Source organism: Dasypus novemcinctus, chromosome 13 (genome assembly GCF_030445035.2).
Source record: "Dasypus novemcinctus isolate mDasNov1 chromosome 13, mDasNov1.1.hap2, whole genome shotgun sequence".
Lineage (NCBI taxonomy): Eukaryota > Metazoa > Chordata > Mammalia > Cingulata > Dasypodidae > Dasypus > Dasypus novemcinctus.
The window spans coordinates 63,146,097-63,164,267 of record NC_080685.1 but is presented as its reverse complement, the minus strand read 5'-3'; the positions used below and the strand labels follow the sequence as shown (position 1 = coordinate 63,164,267).

Genomic DNA, 18,171 nt, shown 5'->3' with positions numbered 1-18,171 from the left:
TGGAAGCAACTGAAGGGCCAACTGTATGAGAATTAGGGATTCATAGAGCTGCATGAAGCACCTCTAATCTTCCTAAATACTTATGAAGGGAAATAGAACACTGACTCAAGCCAGGAACAGTGTATATTTCCCAGGGGTTCCTTTTTAATTTTTTCAATAATTTTTTTGGTAGAGAAGTTTTAGGTTTATTCCCAGAGGTTACTGACCCCCAAAAATGTTTCAGAAAGAATTTCTTTCTAGTCCTGCTTAGGAGAAATACGGTTAAGTCAACAAGTGCTTGATAACAACTGAATGTATAAAAGGCTAAACTCCTTATCTTCAACTGAGGTTTTTGTATTTCTTTCAATCCTGTATTAACTAATGCATTCTCTTAGGGATTTCAAATCAAGGTTGGTGACTGGTAAGCAACTTTCACACTTCTGATTTAATAACGTAATATCTTCGGTAGAGGAGGGAGAACCCTAAGAGTCTGGATGTAATAATCCAAACATTCCAATTAGCTTTGTCTGGAAAAATTCCTGCCAGTTGTCCTCTGGCCACCACCACCCAAGACATTGCCATTCACCAGGGAGAAGCTATGAATCGGAGCCCCAGTGGAGCAGAGGACAAATGACCAGCTGTAGGAACGTAGGCCCAGCCTCTTGGCCCACACGTTGGAGGACTGGTTAGGAATCAGTGAGCCAAAGGTTGCATTTGGCCTGCAGACAATTTGTTTGATTTGTTTTTGTTCTTGGCCTTCGCAGATTTCCCACCATGTTTTAATTTTGAATTACTTGCCACATTTGCCACTTTAACCTTGGAGATATGACGTAAAATTCTGAAATTCTAGTTCCCGTTGAAAATGGTAATATCTAACTACTGTGCCCTCTCAATGGTAATTATGGGAATTCGGGCATAGCTCAGCAAAAACACTTCTGGATTTCTTCCTCCGTGACAGTTCTTAAACACACGCAGTGATGTTAGCCTTGGTAGATTTTCTCCCAAGTAGCTGTGGAGCTCACTCTTCAGGGGGGAACTAGACCTATGAGAGCCCAACATCCTCATTCCCAGCAAGCCCAGGAACAGGAGACAAACCCGGCATTCTCTTACGTCTTATTCTGCCTTCCATCTTCTGACTCAGTGTTCAGGGTGAGAACGAGGGGCAAGTCGGGTAAGAGTGCAGCATTTTAGCTCCCCCGTGAATCTGGATATTATGTAATAGAGGGCTGGAGAAAGACAGAACCCCCTTTAGAAAGTGCCTGGGGTTTTCCTGAGCTCGTGGTCCCTGGGCAAGGGGAGATAGTTACCTTTTCCAGAAGTGCATAATGATGGGGAAGAGAGACATGATAGCCCCGTGGAAGATGCTCCGATCTAGGTGCCCCTCCAGAATGGCAGCAAGGATGGCATCCTTCTGGGATTCAGAGATATTCACCTACCCACAGAGTGGGAGCCTGTCACTGGCAGGGGCTCCAGGGAAGGCATATGACTTCTCTTGGCCCCAGGACTCTCAAGACCACCCCCGCTCCAGAAGGCAGGAGAAGCATTTCATGGAGCTGCTAGGCAAAGGATATATGGTTGGCCCAGGACTGAGGAGGTGCCTGACAATTAGCTTTTGGGGTCCTTTGGGGGGGCAAAAGGCCAGAGCAGAGTGGGAGTGCCCCTTACCCTCAGCTTTGGGGGGATGTCGGACTGCAGGAAGAGCCTTAGGATGATGCTGATTTTGGACCTCATCAGGAGCACATCATTCTCGTTGTACACCCTGTTGACCTGCAGCACGCGAGAGGAACTCACCAAATCGTTAAATCTAAAAAGAGGCATTAAGTAGGAAATCAGCAAGAAAAGGATAAAAGCAGTGACTGGATAGGGCGCCAGGCCCAGATCTATTCCCTGGACTAAGAAAAGGCAGGGTCAATCCTGGACTGGCTTGCAACTTCATTCATTCAATCAGAATTCACCCACTGGCTAATATTAATTGAACAACTACCACATGTCAGAAAATATGCTTAAGTGTTCCTTAACGTGTATTTCTTCACTACAAAACCCCTTGTTTTTCCCAACCTCTTATCTTTACCCATACTGACCCCTGCAGCAGTTTCATCTCTGCCTATTTCAAGGGCTAAAGGCTACCTTTTTACCCCTTCCTTTGCTGAACCCCAAAATCATCACTACCCTCTACTGCAGGATATTTTTTTTCTAACCATCAAATATCTGTCATTATATCTTATCTAGCATGTTTTGCACATCCATTCATTTAGTTCAATTGCCAGGTATTTATTAAGGGTCTCTATATGGCAGGCACTCTTACAGGAGCAAGGGTTCAGCAGTAAACATGGTAAACAAGGAAGGTCCTACTCTCCAAGAGCTTACAATCAGTGAAGGGGAGAAGATGCATAAATAAAAAAGAGAATGTCCAATAGAGTGCTATGAAAGCAAAGGATGATGTGATTTGGAGGGAAGCGGGATGTGAAACTTGAATGATGAGAATAAAAGAGCCTTATTCTTTGAAGAGCCAAGGGCAGGGCATCCTTCACACAGAGGAAACAGCATGTGCAAAGCAAACACTCACCAGGCCTGGCCTGCAGGAGGGGCAGAGTGGAGATCCACATAGCTAGGGCTAGGGGGCAGGTGGTGAGTGTGAGATGAGCAGTGAGGTGCAGGCAGGCCCATTCACAAAGCCCTTTAGGCAATGGTGGTGGGTTTGAACTTTATCCTAGTAGTGATGGGAAGCGACTTTAGGCAGGAGAGTGACATGGTGTGGTTTGCATTTCTAAAAGACTACTCTGGTTGCTGCACAGGAATAGTCTGTAGAGGGCAAGCAAGAACACAGAGGAGCCAGTCAGGAGAGGTGCTGGTGCCAGGAATTCAGTGGCAGTAGCGGAAGCTGTTCTTTCTCACCGCCCTCCCTTTCCGTTCCCCCCTTTCCTCGCCCTGACACATCCTTTTTATCAGACTAACCCTTATTTGTCCTCCAAAATTCAGTTGAGGTGACCTGTCTCCCAGGAAACCTTACCTGAGGCCTCACTTTTGTCTAAGTGGCCTTCCTGTTCCTGACTCTACCACAGCACTCATCGTACCACTTCCCAATTTTTATTTGCTTCTTGTCTGCCCTCCCCTTAGTTTGTGTGATCTTGGAGAGTAGAGAACATGTCTTAGTTGTTTTCGTATCTCCAAAGCTAAGCTCAGGGCTCAGTTTAAAGTGAGCAATCAATAAACATCTGCAGAACAGAGCTAAATCCCTCTGCAGTGGCAGATCTCTTAACCTAACCGTCTAACTGATGCTCTGGATGTCCCAGGGCTCTCCATGTTTTCTTCTGAAGAACAGGCAGAGCATGCTCATGGCACACAGAGGCAGCACACACTGGTGGGGCCATCCCCAGAATGTCCTAGTGCCTCTACTCCGACCAGTTGAGGCGATGTTTACCCAGCATTAGTCATGTTGTTCTTGTTATTATAATTCATAATTTAAGTAATTTGATGAATTAGGAACATGAAAAGAAAAAGTAGTTGGAGTTTAAATGCTTTGGATCATTCCAATATAGGCAAGGTTGCTTTAAAAAAATCACTGTTGAGTCATGTGGCAAGACAATTTAAACGATCGAAAAAAACATAAAAATCCAGAAGGATTACATTACTTTGCAGTAATCTTTGAACTCTTGCTCCATTTTGAAGAAAGCAAAATTAGAAGTAGTAGATAGCATTTTGGGTTTCATTGACACAAGAAAGATCATTTCAATCAATGGAATTACTTAGGCTTTACATCAGAAGATCGGTAGGTGAATGAATTATACACTGATATGTTTTCACTTAAAGTAATTGTTTAATGTCATACACACACAAAATACTTACTATTAAAATTCCTGGTTTTTAACTGAAGAACTCTTGGTCCAATAGTGTTACTCAAGATCCTTTCTATCATATTTATAAGTAATAAGGAGGGGGATGCTCTACTTCCTGGGATTAAGTGAATGAATTTCAATATTGGGAATTTCAGAATACTGAAGAAATTTTAGGGCCCAAAGGAAAGAATAGTGGAAATTGCTACAGTCATGACATTCAGTGATATTGTCAGATACAGACTCCTGCCTGGCAGAGCAGGAACCACTATGACACTTACAAGCCAAACTAGTCCTTGCTGAGAGGTAGTAGAGATGGAAAGCCAAGAGGAGAAGGGGAGGTAGTGGTGGTAGTAAACTTACTTCACCATTTCAGAAAAGAAATGTACATCATTGACCAGGTAGTTGACAGTGATAATCCTATGGCCCAATATACGCCGCTTCAGAAGTAGTATGTCTTCATTCTCATGATCAGCACTCCGGACATTAGAGGAGTACGGGATGAGGCGTCCGGCTGCATTGGGTGTGGCAGTGAAATCTGGAAGAGAAAGAAGAAGAAATTGAAATCGGGTTTGATTAAGCCATTTTTAAACCTGAAGTCTTCAACTTGGGCATAGTGAAATGAAGAAAGGAAACTGGGGATCCACCCTTTGGGTCTATTGAAATAGTCATTCTCTATTATTGTACTCAACCTTTTATTTTGACTTGATTGACTAGTAAAATGACTGCTTGAAAAGGCCATTTGCTCAGGTGGTATGAAAATACCCATATAAAAACAAAGACAAAAACAAAACTACCCGAATACTAAAAGGCATCTGCCCTAGTGCTTTTCTAATAGAAATAAATTCACATTGCTGTTATGCTAATCCCTATCCTTTCTGTGTAGAAAAGAGAAAAACTGAACCTGTAGATGTGACCTTCACAGTGGAGTGTATGGTTCTGAAGATGGTTATTCAATGTTTACTGGGGAATTAATTTAGGAATAACTGGGAAACAGCACAAAGGAAAAACTGAAACATGAGTATAGAAGAAGATTGCTAAAGAAACTGAAGGTAGGGAGTTAAAGAGCAAAAAAGGGAAAGGAATGAATAAAAAGAAGAGCATTGAAAGTTCTCAAAGGTTTGGATTATGTGTCAGAAAAATTAGACACGTACTTTAGGAAGTTTCTTGACTAGAGTATATCCAAATAAATTCATCTACATGGATTCTGGGATGAGAAAAGAACAGTTTGGGGCTAGATCTAACAGGTACATCTAGGCTAATTGCCTGCCTGGGTTAAAAAAATTGCCTAATTCAATTCTAAAATTTACTATTTTTCCTTTAAACCCTTTATTTCAGGTACAGTTTCAGGAATAATTGATGTGGGAATGGTGCTCCTTAAGGTGCAACTGGGATTCCTTTTGGTGCAGGGTTACGTGTAAGATGGGAAGGTAACTAAAGCATTCAATAAATACCTGCTCCTATTATGTCCTCAGACACCATGTTAGGTACTAGAATTACAATCTCTCTCTCTTTCTCTCTTAGACCTGAGTTTGAATGAAAATGAAAATAAGTCTGGCTAAGAGTGGAAGTTTATATAATGGTCAGAGATTTTAGGAAAATTGGGTGCTAAATCCACCGAAGAAACCCATGAGCAGTGGTGTACTCACAAATGCGCTAGGGGCAGGTGGTGCTGATCTGTATTATTTATCAATTTCTATAGTGTAAATACCCCACCATTATTGATTTCAAAGTAGGTTTTAGAGAAAAGAATATTGTGAAAGATAAAATTCACTTCATAATGATGTTGAGAAATAAGAAGGTATAACTTTGCAGGAGACTATCTAACGAACCACTTCTGCCCCCCGCTTCTGTAAATCAGCCTGTGAAAGCATGACCTTGCAGGAGACATCTAATGAACCACTTGGGCCTTCTGCTTCTGTAACCCCACTTGTTGGAAACTGAGGCATAGTGGTCTCGCAAAGAGAGACATGCTGTTTCCATGGCTATGCTTTTTAACATAGGAATGCAGCAATTAAGCCTTTTGAGTCAACAGGATAGAGTTGTCCAGGGCAGGGAGAAATACGAGCAAACACACTTTATAGTTTGAAAGGAATACTGAATCTTTGTACTCTGAGATAAGTTCTTTAATTTACGAGTATTGGTAATGTGTAGTTACACTGCTTGTTATCTCGATAGTTTGAGTATATATAATGCCACATGTAAAAAATAAAGTTGTCTGAGGAGTCATTACTCACAGACCCCCTGATCCCAGCTCTCTCGCTCTTTCTTTCTCTTTGTTTCCTTCTCCTTTTTCTCTTTCTTTCATTCCCGATACCCTTTGGGTCCAAATCTCCAGCACCACTTGCATTTTACAGTAGAAAATTTGCCCAACAGCCCAGCAACACCTTAGCCAATAAGTGAGAGCCATACTAATTCTACATAAGACCCTATATAAACCTGTAAAAACTGTAAGATGGGGATTGATTCTCTTCTGGGCCTGTGTGTAATAAAACTGTCCCTCACCTCTCCAAGTGCCGTTTGGGTTTCTCTGCCACTCAGGTGGTCTGCAACATTTGGTTCCCTGACTGGGAAACCCAACCAAGCAGGCCCTTTGAGACTCCGATTTGGGATTGGTGGGAGCAGCTGGCAGAGATCTCCATGTGAAAGAGGCAGCACCACCTGTCCCCTTGACAGGGCCTCCTTTGGGGAAAGAATCCCTATGGACCATGTCCTTTCATCCGACCTGACTCAGTGGAGAGGTGAGAAGACACCGGAAAGGTAAGATCCTGGGGTTCTGAGTCCCAGTCCGGTCCATCTCCAGATGGAAGGGGAGACTGACGACTTCTCAAAATCTCAAGATTTGAGATTCCAGGATAGGGTAGTCCCTTGGGTGGAACTGTGTAACCTCTGAGTGATTGAGTGAATGAATGGGGACTGCAGAGGCTTGCCTCTACTGATCTAATTTGTGGCGCCATGGCCTGTGCTACGGAGTCCTAGTAGGCCCCAACCTGCACTCTGTAGCTACGTCATACAGTTTAATGACTAATCTGGACTATACACTAACCCCTTAGCTAAGACGAGCCTAAGTTCTTGTGAGAGATGCATACAAGTGGGTATCTGAGAGGCCTTGTGAGAGGCAACCCCCTTTGTTAGCCCTGAGACACTGGTTCAGGGATGGGATCATCACAATCTAAACTCACAGTCTTAGATTGTATGTTTAAAAATTTCAAGAAAGGCTTTCCTGGGATTATGGTGTCCATATGTCCCCTGGAACTCTCCAGAACTTGTGTGAGTTGGAGTGGCCCATGTTTGGTGTTGACTGGCCCTCAGAAGGAACCCTAGATGTAACCAAGGTTTGTGCAGTTTGGTGTGTAGTCCTGGGACCCCCGGCCACCCTGATCAGTTTCCCTACCTTGATTCCTGGTTAGAAATCTCCCAGACCTGCCCCCCTTTGGTTTGATTCTGTGTCAGAAGGGTCAGAGTAGGAGTCTAGTGCCTCAAACAGCTGGACGTCAAAAACTTATTATTCTACAAGGACCTCTGGAGGAAGACCCATTATCCCCACTATATGTTCCAGTCATTCCAGGACATTTCCCTGCCCTGGAGCCTCCACAAGCAGATCTCCCAGAGACTCCTCCACCTTCAATCTCCCTGGGCCTTTCAGCACCCCTCAAGGGGGATCCTGAGACCCCTTTGGTGAGAAGACTACAATAAGCACAACCTGGGCTCCTGATGCCCCACTGTGAAACACAGAGTCCAGCCCAGATAATTGCATATGGGACTGTGCAACCCGGGAGGCCAATCCTGTTTTATCAGCCTTTCACAATTGTAGATCTCTTAAACGGGAAGCACCACACCCCTTCATATTCAGAAAAGCCTCAGGCTCTTATCAACCTCATGGAGTTAATTTTCCAAACCCACCACCCCACTTGGGATGATTGCCACCAACTCCTCCTAACCCTGTTCAGCATGGAAGAAAGCTGCTGGATCCTTATGGAAGCCAGAAAGTGGTTGTGAGAACAGGCCCCTGCAGGTGTCTTGGAGCCAGAGAAATGGGCCTGAGAGGCAGCACCAGAAGCTCAACTGGCCTGAGACTTAAACACAGACCAGTGATGGGCTGCTCTTCAGCAGTATCAAGAAGCCCTCCTCAGAGGGGTACAGAAGGAGCAAGGCAGCCCACAAACATGTCCAAAATGGCCTCCATCACTCAAAAGCCTGAAGAACCTCCAGGAGATTTCTATGAGCAACTCTGTGACACCTTCAGGATCTACACCCCCTTCAATCCAGAGGCCCTGGAAAGTCAGAGGATGGTCAACACAGCTTTTGTCACCCAGGTATTACCAGACATCAGATGGAAACTTCAGAAGCTAGACAGGTTCACAGGGATGAACATCTCCCAGCCCCTTGAAGTTGCAAACAAAGTATTTGTCAATTGGGATGAAATTGCTGCAAGGGAAGTGAAAAAGTGAATGAACCAGCAGGTCTCCCTGTTAGCAGCAGACTTAGGGAATCCAGACCCAACCCATCGAGGAGGGCCACCCTGAAAAGGGGGGAATACCTACAAGAGAGTGCCCCTGGTGAGAGATCAATGTGCCTACTGTGAAGAAACTGGATACTAGGAGAATGAATGTCTGCAAAAAGACCAGATTAACAAGGGAAATTCTCCCAGAGGACAATACTGGCCTGAACCCCAAGACCACCTGATTGGGCTAGCAGGACTCGACTCTGAATAGGAGTGACTGGGCTCACTAGAACTTGGCCCCATGAGCCCACGGTTGAAGTAAACATCGGGGACCAACCAGTGACTTTCATGGTAGATACTGGAGCTGAATATTCAGTAGTAACCACACTAGTTGCCCCCTTTAGTGGAAAGATGGCCAACATCATAGGGGCAACTGGAAATCAGTCCAGCCAGCAGCCTTTCTGCTATTCCAGAACCTTCCAGCTGGGTGGCCACAAAGTACCGCAAGAATTTCTGTATCTACCTGAATGCCAGTTCCCCTGCTGGGCAGGGAACTTCTAACTAAACTGGGAGCCAAGATCACCTTTAGACCTGAGTGGTCAACAAGTTTAAACCTTGGGACTGGCCTCACCCTCCTTGTCATCGTTTTCTGGAGCAAGGAATGGAGACTGCACAAAGAAGGAACTTCAAGACAAAATCTGGAGAGACTATTAGAACTGAACACTGAGGCCTGAGCTGAAAGAAATTCACCGGGAATGGCCAGGAACCATGCCCCTGTCATCATAGACCTAAAACCTGGGGCCACCCTGGTCTGACAAAGGCAATACCTGATCCCCCGTGAAGTGCAATTGGGCATGGTCGAGCACATAAACCACCTAAGAAAATAAGGGTTCTTAATTGAATGCTAGTCACCCTGGAACACTCCACTGATGGCTGTAAAGAAACCTGACAGGATGGGATATCGACCTGTACAAAACTTGTAGGTCATTAACAACACCACCATCACCCTGCACCCAGTAGTTCCTAACCCATACACCTTAATGGGGCAGTTAGCACCTGGGGCCACCTGGCTTACCTGTCTGGACTTAAAGTGTGCCTTTTTCTGCCTGTGGGAGGCTCCCCAGAGCCAGTCTCTATTTACCTTTGAATGGGAGAATCCCAGGACTCAACAAAAGACTAAATTAACTTGGACTTGGCTGGCTCCTGCAGGGCTTCAAGAACTCTCCCACCCTCTTTGGAGATGCCCTGGTGGCAGACCTCGCTTCCTTCCCATGGCAAGACTTAAAATGTACTCTCCTTCAGTACGTAGATGACCTCCTGCTGGCTAGCAAGATGGAAGAAAATTGCTGGGAGGGAACTCCGGTCCTTCCACAACTTCTAATGTAAACTAGCTATAAAGTGTGTTGGAAAAAGACTCAGATTTGCCAGCAACAAGTTAGGTATCTGGGGTTCATCATCTCAAAAGGGCATTGAACACTTGGACCGGAATGAAAGAAGGTAATTTGCATTATTCCAACACCTACCACTAAAAGAAAGCTCCTGAATTTCTGGAGGTGGCAGGATTCTGTTGCATCTGGATCCTTGGTTTTGCAGCTATGGCTAAACTTTTTTATGAAGTCCTCACCAGCCTGGAGAAAGAATCCCTCATCTGGCATATAACCCAACAGAAGGTCTTCAAAGAAATTAAAAAACAACTCAGCTGGGCCCCTGCCCTAGGACTTCTGGATGTATCTTGGCACTTTAACCTGTTTGTGTGCAAGAAAAACAAGGTGAACTTAGGAGTCCTCACTCAAATAGTTGGTCCCTGGCAGAGACCTATTGCCTATTTATCGAAACAGTTAGATCCTGTAGTCAAAGGGTGGCCCCCCTGCCTGAGGGCTTTAGCAGCGACAGTAGCCTTTGTCAAAGAAGCTGACAAGTTCACTCTTAGGCAAGCCATTCATGTCATGGTACTGCATGCTGTCAGCACTTTAATGAACTTACACGGTCACCGTTGGCTATCCAACCCCAGACTTACTCATTACCAGGGCCTGCTTTGCAAAAACCCCAGAATAGCAGTAGAAACTGTGTGCACCCTGAATTCTGCCACTTTCCTGCCAACCAAAAGAGGAACTCCTCTACATGACTGAGCAGAAGTAACAGAAGAGGTGGATTCCCGTCACCCCTAAATCCAGGATGGGCCACTTCCTTGCCCACATCAAATCCTATTCACAGATGGCAGCAGTTTTATCAGAGATGGAGAGAGGCTTGCTGGATACACAGTCATCACAGCTGAACAAGTAGTGGAAAAAGCAACCCTACCTAAAGGGAGGTCTGCACAGCGAGCAGCACTCTGGGCACTAACTTGAGCCCTACAACTGGCCACCGAGCAAACAGTAAACATTTACACTGATTCTAAATATGCATTCACTACTGTACATATCCATGGAGCAATTTTTATGAGGAGAGGGGACTCCTAACTGCAGGGGAGAAAGAATAAAAAATAAAGAGGAAATCCTTCAACTATTGGAGGCAGTCTGGAAGCCAAGCAGGGTCACTGTCATCCACTGTCAGGGCCATCAGAAGGGAACGGATGCAGTTATTAAAGGAAATACACTAGCTGATGAAGCGGCTCGACAAGCAGCCAAGAGAGCCCACAAACTGCAGACCCCACCGCCGTTGCCACCCCTGTCCCTTTTAGGGCAACATATTGAAAAACTAAACTATACCTGGAAGGAACAGGAGTGGGCAAAGAGAGAAGGAGGGCACCAGACCTCAGAGGGAAACTGGCTACTCATGGATGGCCGAATCTTCATCTCAAAGGGGGCCACCTACAATCTTGTTCAACAGTACCACCGGCTCACTCACCTGGGAAAGACAGCTTTAGGAGCTGTGCCCAGGAAATATTAGTACATTGCCTGGATGGCCTCACTCTGCACCACTGTTAGCAGCTGATGCCACCTGACAATCCTTCCCAAGGTCCCCAGGCCCTGGCTGGCATCCAACACACAGGAACTGCCACTTTTGAAGACTTAACGATGGACTTTACAGACATAAAACCAAGTCAAGGGTATAGGTACTTACTAGTAATAATGTGCACCTTCTCGGGCTGGGTCAAAGCCTTTCCCACCCACACTGAAAAAGCAACAGAAGTAACTAAAGCTCTGCTCTGAGAAATAATTCCCCAACATGGGATACACTTATCCATAGGCAGTGACAATGGCCTGGCTTTTGTAGCAGCCATTGTACAAGAGCTAGCAAAAACGTTAGGAATAAAGTGGAAGCTCCACACAGCATATAGGCCCCAGAGCTCAGGGAAAGTGGAACACATGAATTGACCCTAGCCAAGTTCTGTCAAGAAACTAGCCTCCTATGGATAGATCTGTTTCCATTAGGCCTTCTTAGAGTCAAATGCACTCCTGGACCCTCAGGCTATTCATCTTCTGAAATTCTGTTTGGACAACCACCCCCAATTATTCAAATCTTCAAAGGAAATCTCAGACTCCTAGGAGAAACTGGCCAAGGTTCTACCCTCCAGCATTTGGGAAAAACCCTGACCCAAATACATAAAACTGTCCTGTCTTGGAATCCCATTCCATTAGGCTACCCAGGACAACCACACTTTCCTGGAAATCTAGTTTAGGTAAAAGACTGGAAAAAGGAGCCTCTCCAGTCCACCTGGACAGGGCCACATACTGTTATCCTTGTAACTCTCACTGCTCTTAAAGTTTCAGGTATAGCCCTTGGATTCATCACACCAGAGTTAAAAGGGCACACTCCAACAAAAAAGAAGATGACTGGATAACCTACCCTATACATGACTGTCCCTTGAAAATCCAAATTACCCGAAGCCACCAAGAATCACCATCACCTGACTAGATGGACTCCTGTTCCCTGTGGCTCCTGCTTCTCTCAGACTGCTCAGCTTACTGTTTGGGACTGGACTAGCATCTACAGCTCCCAGAGACTGGAGTGTAGTTGAAAGGATACTAATATTAATAGTGTTACTTGTGTCTTGTAGAATTCTTTGCTACCTTAAGTTGTTTTTCTTCACTTGGCTTGGAGCCACTGCCAACCCCTACCCCTGCTATACCAGGTGCTACAAGGCCATTATATCCACTGCTATACAGAACTAAAGCAGCTCCAGGGACAATGGTCTCCTGTCCCTGTCTTTAACTATTACACCTATGTGCCAGCAAAATGTTATAATATCCAGACTGTTACCCTATGTTCAGAAAACAGGCAGAAGTTCTGGACAGGCACAATAAAACACTGGGACAACTGCAAAACATGGGATAATCTGAGAGAGGCTGTATGCTGGAACTATCTCCCATGAGTAGGCATGTCCGATAGGGGAGGGTGCAGGACCAAGCCCAGGAGGGTCTTAGAACAGGTCTGCGCAAAACTTGTCCCACTAGCTGAAGGCCCCGAATATCAGTGGGTAAACCTCACAGGACTCCACCAACTTACTCAGCTCATAGCTTCTGTTTGGCAGGTGGAGCGGCTAGTCAACATCACTTATACCCTCCTCCTTAACGCTCATCCAGACACCAACATTTGTTGGATGTGCCTGCCCCTTTTGAGAAAGACCTTTATAGGCACCCCATCCCCTCTGAGGTGGACCCCCAACCAAACCTTAACTAAAATTAAAAATGAAATCACCCCTATTGGCCCATGCCCCTCAATGTCTGGCTAGTTCTTTCAGAAGGCAATAAAAACAATATAACCTGCTATCTGGGTAAAAACTGATGTAATATCAGAATCAGTTGGGACCATCCCTGCAAACCTATGTACTGCCAATAAAACCCTAGCAAGCTACCTTACCCAGTGTAGCCTCCCAAGATTGTTCTTCCTATGTGGAAGCACTGTGTATAGACACTTAGAAGCCAATTGGACAGGGAATTGCATCATGGTGTTCTTAACACCAGAAGTATTGGTATACACCAAATATGAGCTAGAGGAAGCCCTAAACCTGCATCAAGAGTGGGCCAGATACTGCACGCGGGACACTCCCTCCTAGGGTGGGCAGAGCCGTGGCACCAGGTGCTGCAGCGGCGTTTTTTTGGAGGCTCTGCAGTACTGGGGAATTCATAAGCCCTGAGCGGCCTATTGGGGGGTTAATAAGACAGGAGGCCCTTGCAGACCGATTTGGGGAGACAAACGGGAGTTTTATTGTGAAGCGGGGGAATTTTTGATTGCGGAAACAAATAATAGCGCTTCCGCCTAGAGCCCTGCCCCCCCCAAGCCCGGCTGCCAATCTGCAGTGGACTTAAATTGATAGCAATAAAGAGACGCCACCAGGGTCTGGCAGGATGGGAGACATTTGGAAGCCGATTAGGGGATTATTTTGTGAAGCGTGGGAATTTCGGGTTTGGACTCTGTTATTAGCGTTTCCGGCAGGAGCCCCACCCCTGGGCCTGGCTATTGATCTGCGTCATTAAATTGGCTGCAGCGTAGAGGCGCCCCCAGGTGGCCATTCCAGGGGATTACAGTGTGGGAGGGGTCCTGAAGTCCACAGAATAGACCCCAGTGATTGAGTGAATTTTGGGGTACAGACACACAGGATAGAGCTTGTGGATGTGACCTCACCCATAGGGCTAGCACCCAGCTGCGGGGATTCCTGAAGGCTGTGATGCACTGCAGTGCTCCCAGGCTCCCTGTTAACCAGACTTGAGGTTGCCAGGTCTGAGTCCCCTAAACCCTGGTGGCCCACACCCCAGAGACTCACACCTCTTGAGTCTTCAGTATCTCAGACTTTCCATCCCTGAATCCATCACGGCCTGAGGTCCATCTGAGGTCCTTGAATGTCCTAGCCCTCAACGTTTGCATTTTTTCTTTTTTGTTTTGTTTTGTTTTCATTTTTATTTTATTTAAAAAAATTTTTTTTAATGTCCTGATTGCTAACATTGCATTATCCCCTAGTCTTTTCTCCCAGCATATCCCCCAAAGTCTTTTTTTTTCAACTATTCAGGTTTTTTTTGTTGTTGTTGTGGCTGTTGTGGTTGGTGTATATCTTTTTTTTTCCTTTTCCCTACCTGTTCCCCGCCCTTTACCCACCCCTTTTTTCTTTCTTTCTTCTCTCTCTTTTTTTCTCTCTCTCTTGTCCCTCATTTTCTTCTTATTTTATTTTATCTTAATTATACAATAGGTGCTGCAAGGAACACCTCACATTTGCTGGGTTTCCTCATCCTCCACTGCCTCATTTCTGTGTGAATTGATTTTGCTACCTACACTATCCCCTTTCCCCTACATCTTGATATCCTCCATCATCTACTGTCTCTCCTATATTCCACCTCCCTTTCTTTGATCCACAAAGGGTCTAACTCTTAATTTCTAATACCTTTGTTTTGTTTTCTGTCTGTTATCCACTCTTGAAACTATTGCCTTTCTTTTCTCTTTCCCTCTTTCATGAAAACAATAGTTTTTTAATTCATACCATATTCCTCCCATATTCAGTCAACTACCTCATTATAGGTACTCTACCTACTGCTCTAACTCTACACAACTTACATGAATCTAACATCCATCCTCCCAGATCTCATATTGTTGCTCTGTTAGCATATATCACCAATACTACTTTACGCTTTTTCCTTGCTTACACAATTGCCTTTCCCTGGCCTTAATACTTTCCTTTAAAGTGAACTCAACCAGCAATAAGAAATTAGAATAAGAAGAACAAAGTGACAAAGAGAAGATATAACACTTACGCAAAAACAACAACTAATTAATCCCCAAGACTAGACAAAGAAGCTAAGGAACTGATTAAACCCGTCAAGATAAAATGATGACCAGACAGCAACAAAAATCTACAAACCAAACCAGTAATCAGGAAAACATGGCTGAGTCCAATGAACAAACTAAAAATCAGGAAGGGGAGCAGAACTTCGCACAGGTAATGAAGGATCTCAGAACATTTATCACCGACAAATTTAATGAAGTAAAGGAAGAGGTTAACAACATGAAGACAACAATTGGAGGGGAAATTGCAGACATACGCAAAAAGATGACAGATACGATGGGAATGAACACCACAGTTCAAGAAATCAAAAATACACTTGCAGCAAATATCAGCAGACTAGAAGAGGCAGAGCAGAGAATTAGTGATGTGGAAGACAGTACATCGGAAATCAAACAGATAGTAGAATTGGTCGATAAAAAGATAGAAAAAATCCAGCTAGGACTTAGGGACCTGAATGATAATGCAAAATGCTCAAACATACATATTATAGGCATTCCAGAAGGAGAAGAGAAGGGAAAGGGGTCAGAAGGAGTGTTGCAGGAAATAATGGCTGAAAACTTCCCAAATCTACTGAAAGAGACAGATGTACATATCCAAGAAGCACAGTGCACCCCAATCGTCATAACCCCCAACAGGCCTACCCCAAGACATATACTTGTCAAATTATCCAATGCTCAAGACAAAGAGAAAATTCTAAAAGCAGCAAAAGAAAACCATCACATACAAGGGAAGCTCCATAAGATTAAGTGCTGATTTCTCATCTGAAATCAGGCAAGAAGGCAGTGGTATGATATAGTCAAGGTACTAAAGGAAAAAAATTTCCAACCAAGAATACTCTATCCAGCTAAACTAGCATTCAAAAATGATGGAGAGTTCAAAATATTCACAGATAAACAGAAACTAAAAGAGTATGCCAACAAGAAACCTTCCCTTCAAGAAATTCTAAAGGGAGTTCTGCAGGAAGAAAGGAAAAAACAGGACAGGCAGAGTTGGAGAAGAGTGTAAGAGCAACAAAAAAGACAAAAAGAGAAGAGGGAAAAATAAAAGCAAACAAAATATGACAAACACAACTCCAATCAAAATATGGCTAACACAAATAATTTCTTGAAAGTAATAACACTGAATGTCAACGGATTAAACTCACCTATCAAAAGATTCAGACTGGGACATTGGATAAGGAAATATGACCCATCTGTATGCTGTCTACAAGAGACACATCTTAGACCCAGAGACTCATGGAGGTTGAAAGTGAATGGCTGGAAAACAATCATACAAGCAAACAATAACCAAAAAAAGGCAGGAGTAGCTATATTAATATCCAGACGAAATAGACTTTAAATGCAAAACAATTGTGAGAGACAAAGAAGGATACTACATTTTAGTGAAAGGGACAATCTGTCAAGAAGATCGAAAATCATAAATATTTATGCTCTTAACAAGGGTGCCTCTAAATACGTGAGGCAAACGCTGGAAAAACTAAGTGAAATAATAGATGCATCTACAATTATAGTGGGGGATTTTAATACACCACTATCAACTCTGGACAGAACATCTCAAAAGAGAATCACTAAAGAAACAAAACATTTGAACGGTATATTAGAGGAGCTGTATCTAATAGACATATATAGATCATTACACCCAAACACAGCAGGATATACATTTTTCTCAAGCACACATGGATCATTCTCCAAGATAGACCATATGCTAGGCCACAAAGAAAGGCTTAATGAATTCAGAAAAATAGAAATCATACAAAATAATATCTCTGACCACAGTGGAGTGAAACTGGAAATTTGCAAGGGACAGAGGCCCAGATTTCACACCACTATTTGGAAATTAAACAGCACTCTCTTAGAAAAACAGTGGGTCAAAGAGGAAATCTCAAAAGAAATCAATGACTACCTTGAAACAAATGATAATGATAACACAACATACCAAAATTTATGGGATGCAGCAAAAGCAGTACAAGAGAAATTTATAGCCATAAATTCATATATCAAAAAAGAAGGAAGAGCAAAAATTGAAGAACTAACTGCACATTTGGAGGAATTAGGAAAAAAAACAACAAAGTAATCCAACAGGAAGAAGAAGGAAGGAAATAACAAAGATAAGAGCAGAACTAAATGAAATAGAAAATAAGAAAGCACTTGAAAAGATAAACAAGACCAAGAGCTGGTTTTTTGAGAAGATCAACAAAATTGACAAACCTTTAGTGAGACTAACAAAGAAAAAAAGAGAGAAGATTCAAATACACAAAATAAGAAATGAGAAAGGCGATATCACCAGTGACCCCACAGAAATAAAGACTATCATAAGAGGATACTTTGAAAAACTATATTCCAACAAAAATGACAATTCAGAGAAAATGGACAAATTCCTAGAAACACATAAGCAGCCCATATTGACGAAAGAAGAAATTGATGATCTTAACAAACCAATCACAAGTAAAGAGATATAATCAGTCATTAAAAACCTCCCAACTAAGAAGAGCCCAGGGCCAGATGGCTTCACAGGTGAATTCTACAAAACATTCCGGAAAGAACTAACACCAATCCTGCTGAAACTATTCCAAAAAATTGAAACAGAAGGAACATTGCCTAACTCCTTCTATGATGCCAACATTACCCTGGTACCAAAGCCAAACAAAGACACCACAAGAAAGGAAAATTACAGACAAATTTCTCTAATGAACCTAGATGCAAAAATACTTAACAAAATACTTGCTAATCGTATTCAACAACACATTAAACGAATTATACACCATGACCAAGTGGGATTCATTCCAGGTATGCAAGGATGGTTCAACATAAGAAAATCAATCAATGTAAAACACCATATAAACAGATTGAAGGAAAAAAATCACATGATTATATCTATAGATGCAGAAAAAGCATTTGACAAAATACAGCACCCTTTCTTGATAAAAACACTCCAAAAGATCGGAATACAAGGAAATTTTTTGAACATGATAAAGAGTATATATGAAAAACCTACAGCCAACATTGTTTACAATGGAGAAATCCTAAAATCCTTCCCTCTAAAGTCAGGAACAAGACAAGGATGCCCATTGTCTCCCCTTCTATTTAACATTGTCTTAGAAGTACTTGCTCGAGCACTGAGGCAAGAACCAGATATAAAAGGCATTCAAATTGGAAAGGAAGAAGTCAAAATTACATTATTTGCAGATGACATGATCC

At 43.4% G+C, this 18,171-nt stretch overlaps 1 protein-coding gene across 1 annotated transcript in view; it reads right to left on the bottom strand.

Moving 5' to 3' along the window:
* RGSL1 (regulator of G protein signaling like 1) overlaps positions 1-18,171 on the bottom strand; it is a 103,757-nt gene that overhangs the window by 10,253 nt on the left and 75,333 nt on the right. Inside the window, exons 16-18 of the mRNA XM_058309318.1 lie at positions 4,176-4,350; positions 1,645-1,783; positions 1,287-1,411 (exon numbers count right to left, since the gene is read on the bottom strand). Coding sequence (XP_058165301.1) covers positions 1,287-1,411; positions 1,645-1,783; positions 4,176-4,350 — 439 coding nt within the window. The remainder of the gene's footprint in view (positions 1-1,286; positions 1,412-1,644; positions 1,784-4,175; positions 4,351-18,171) is intronic.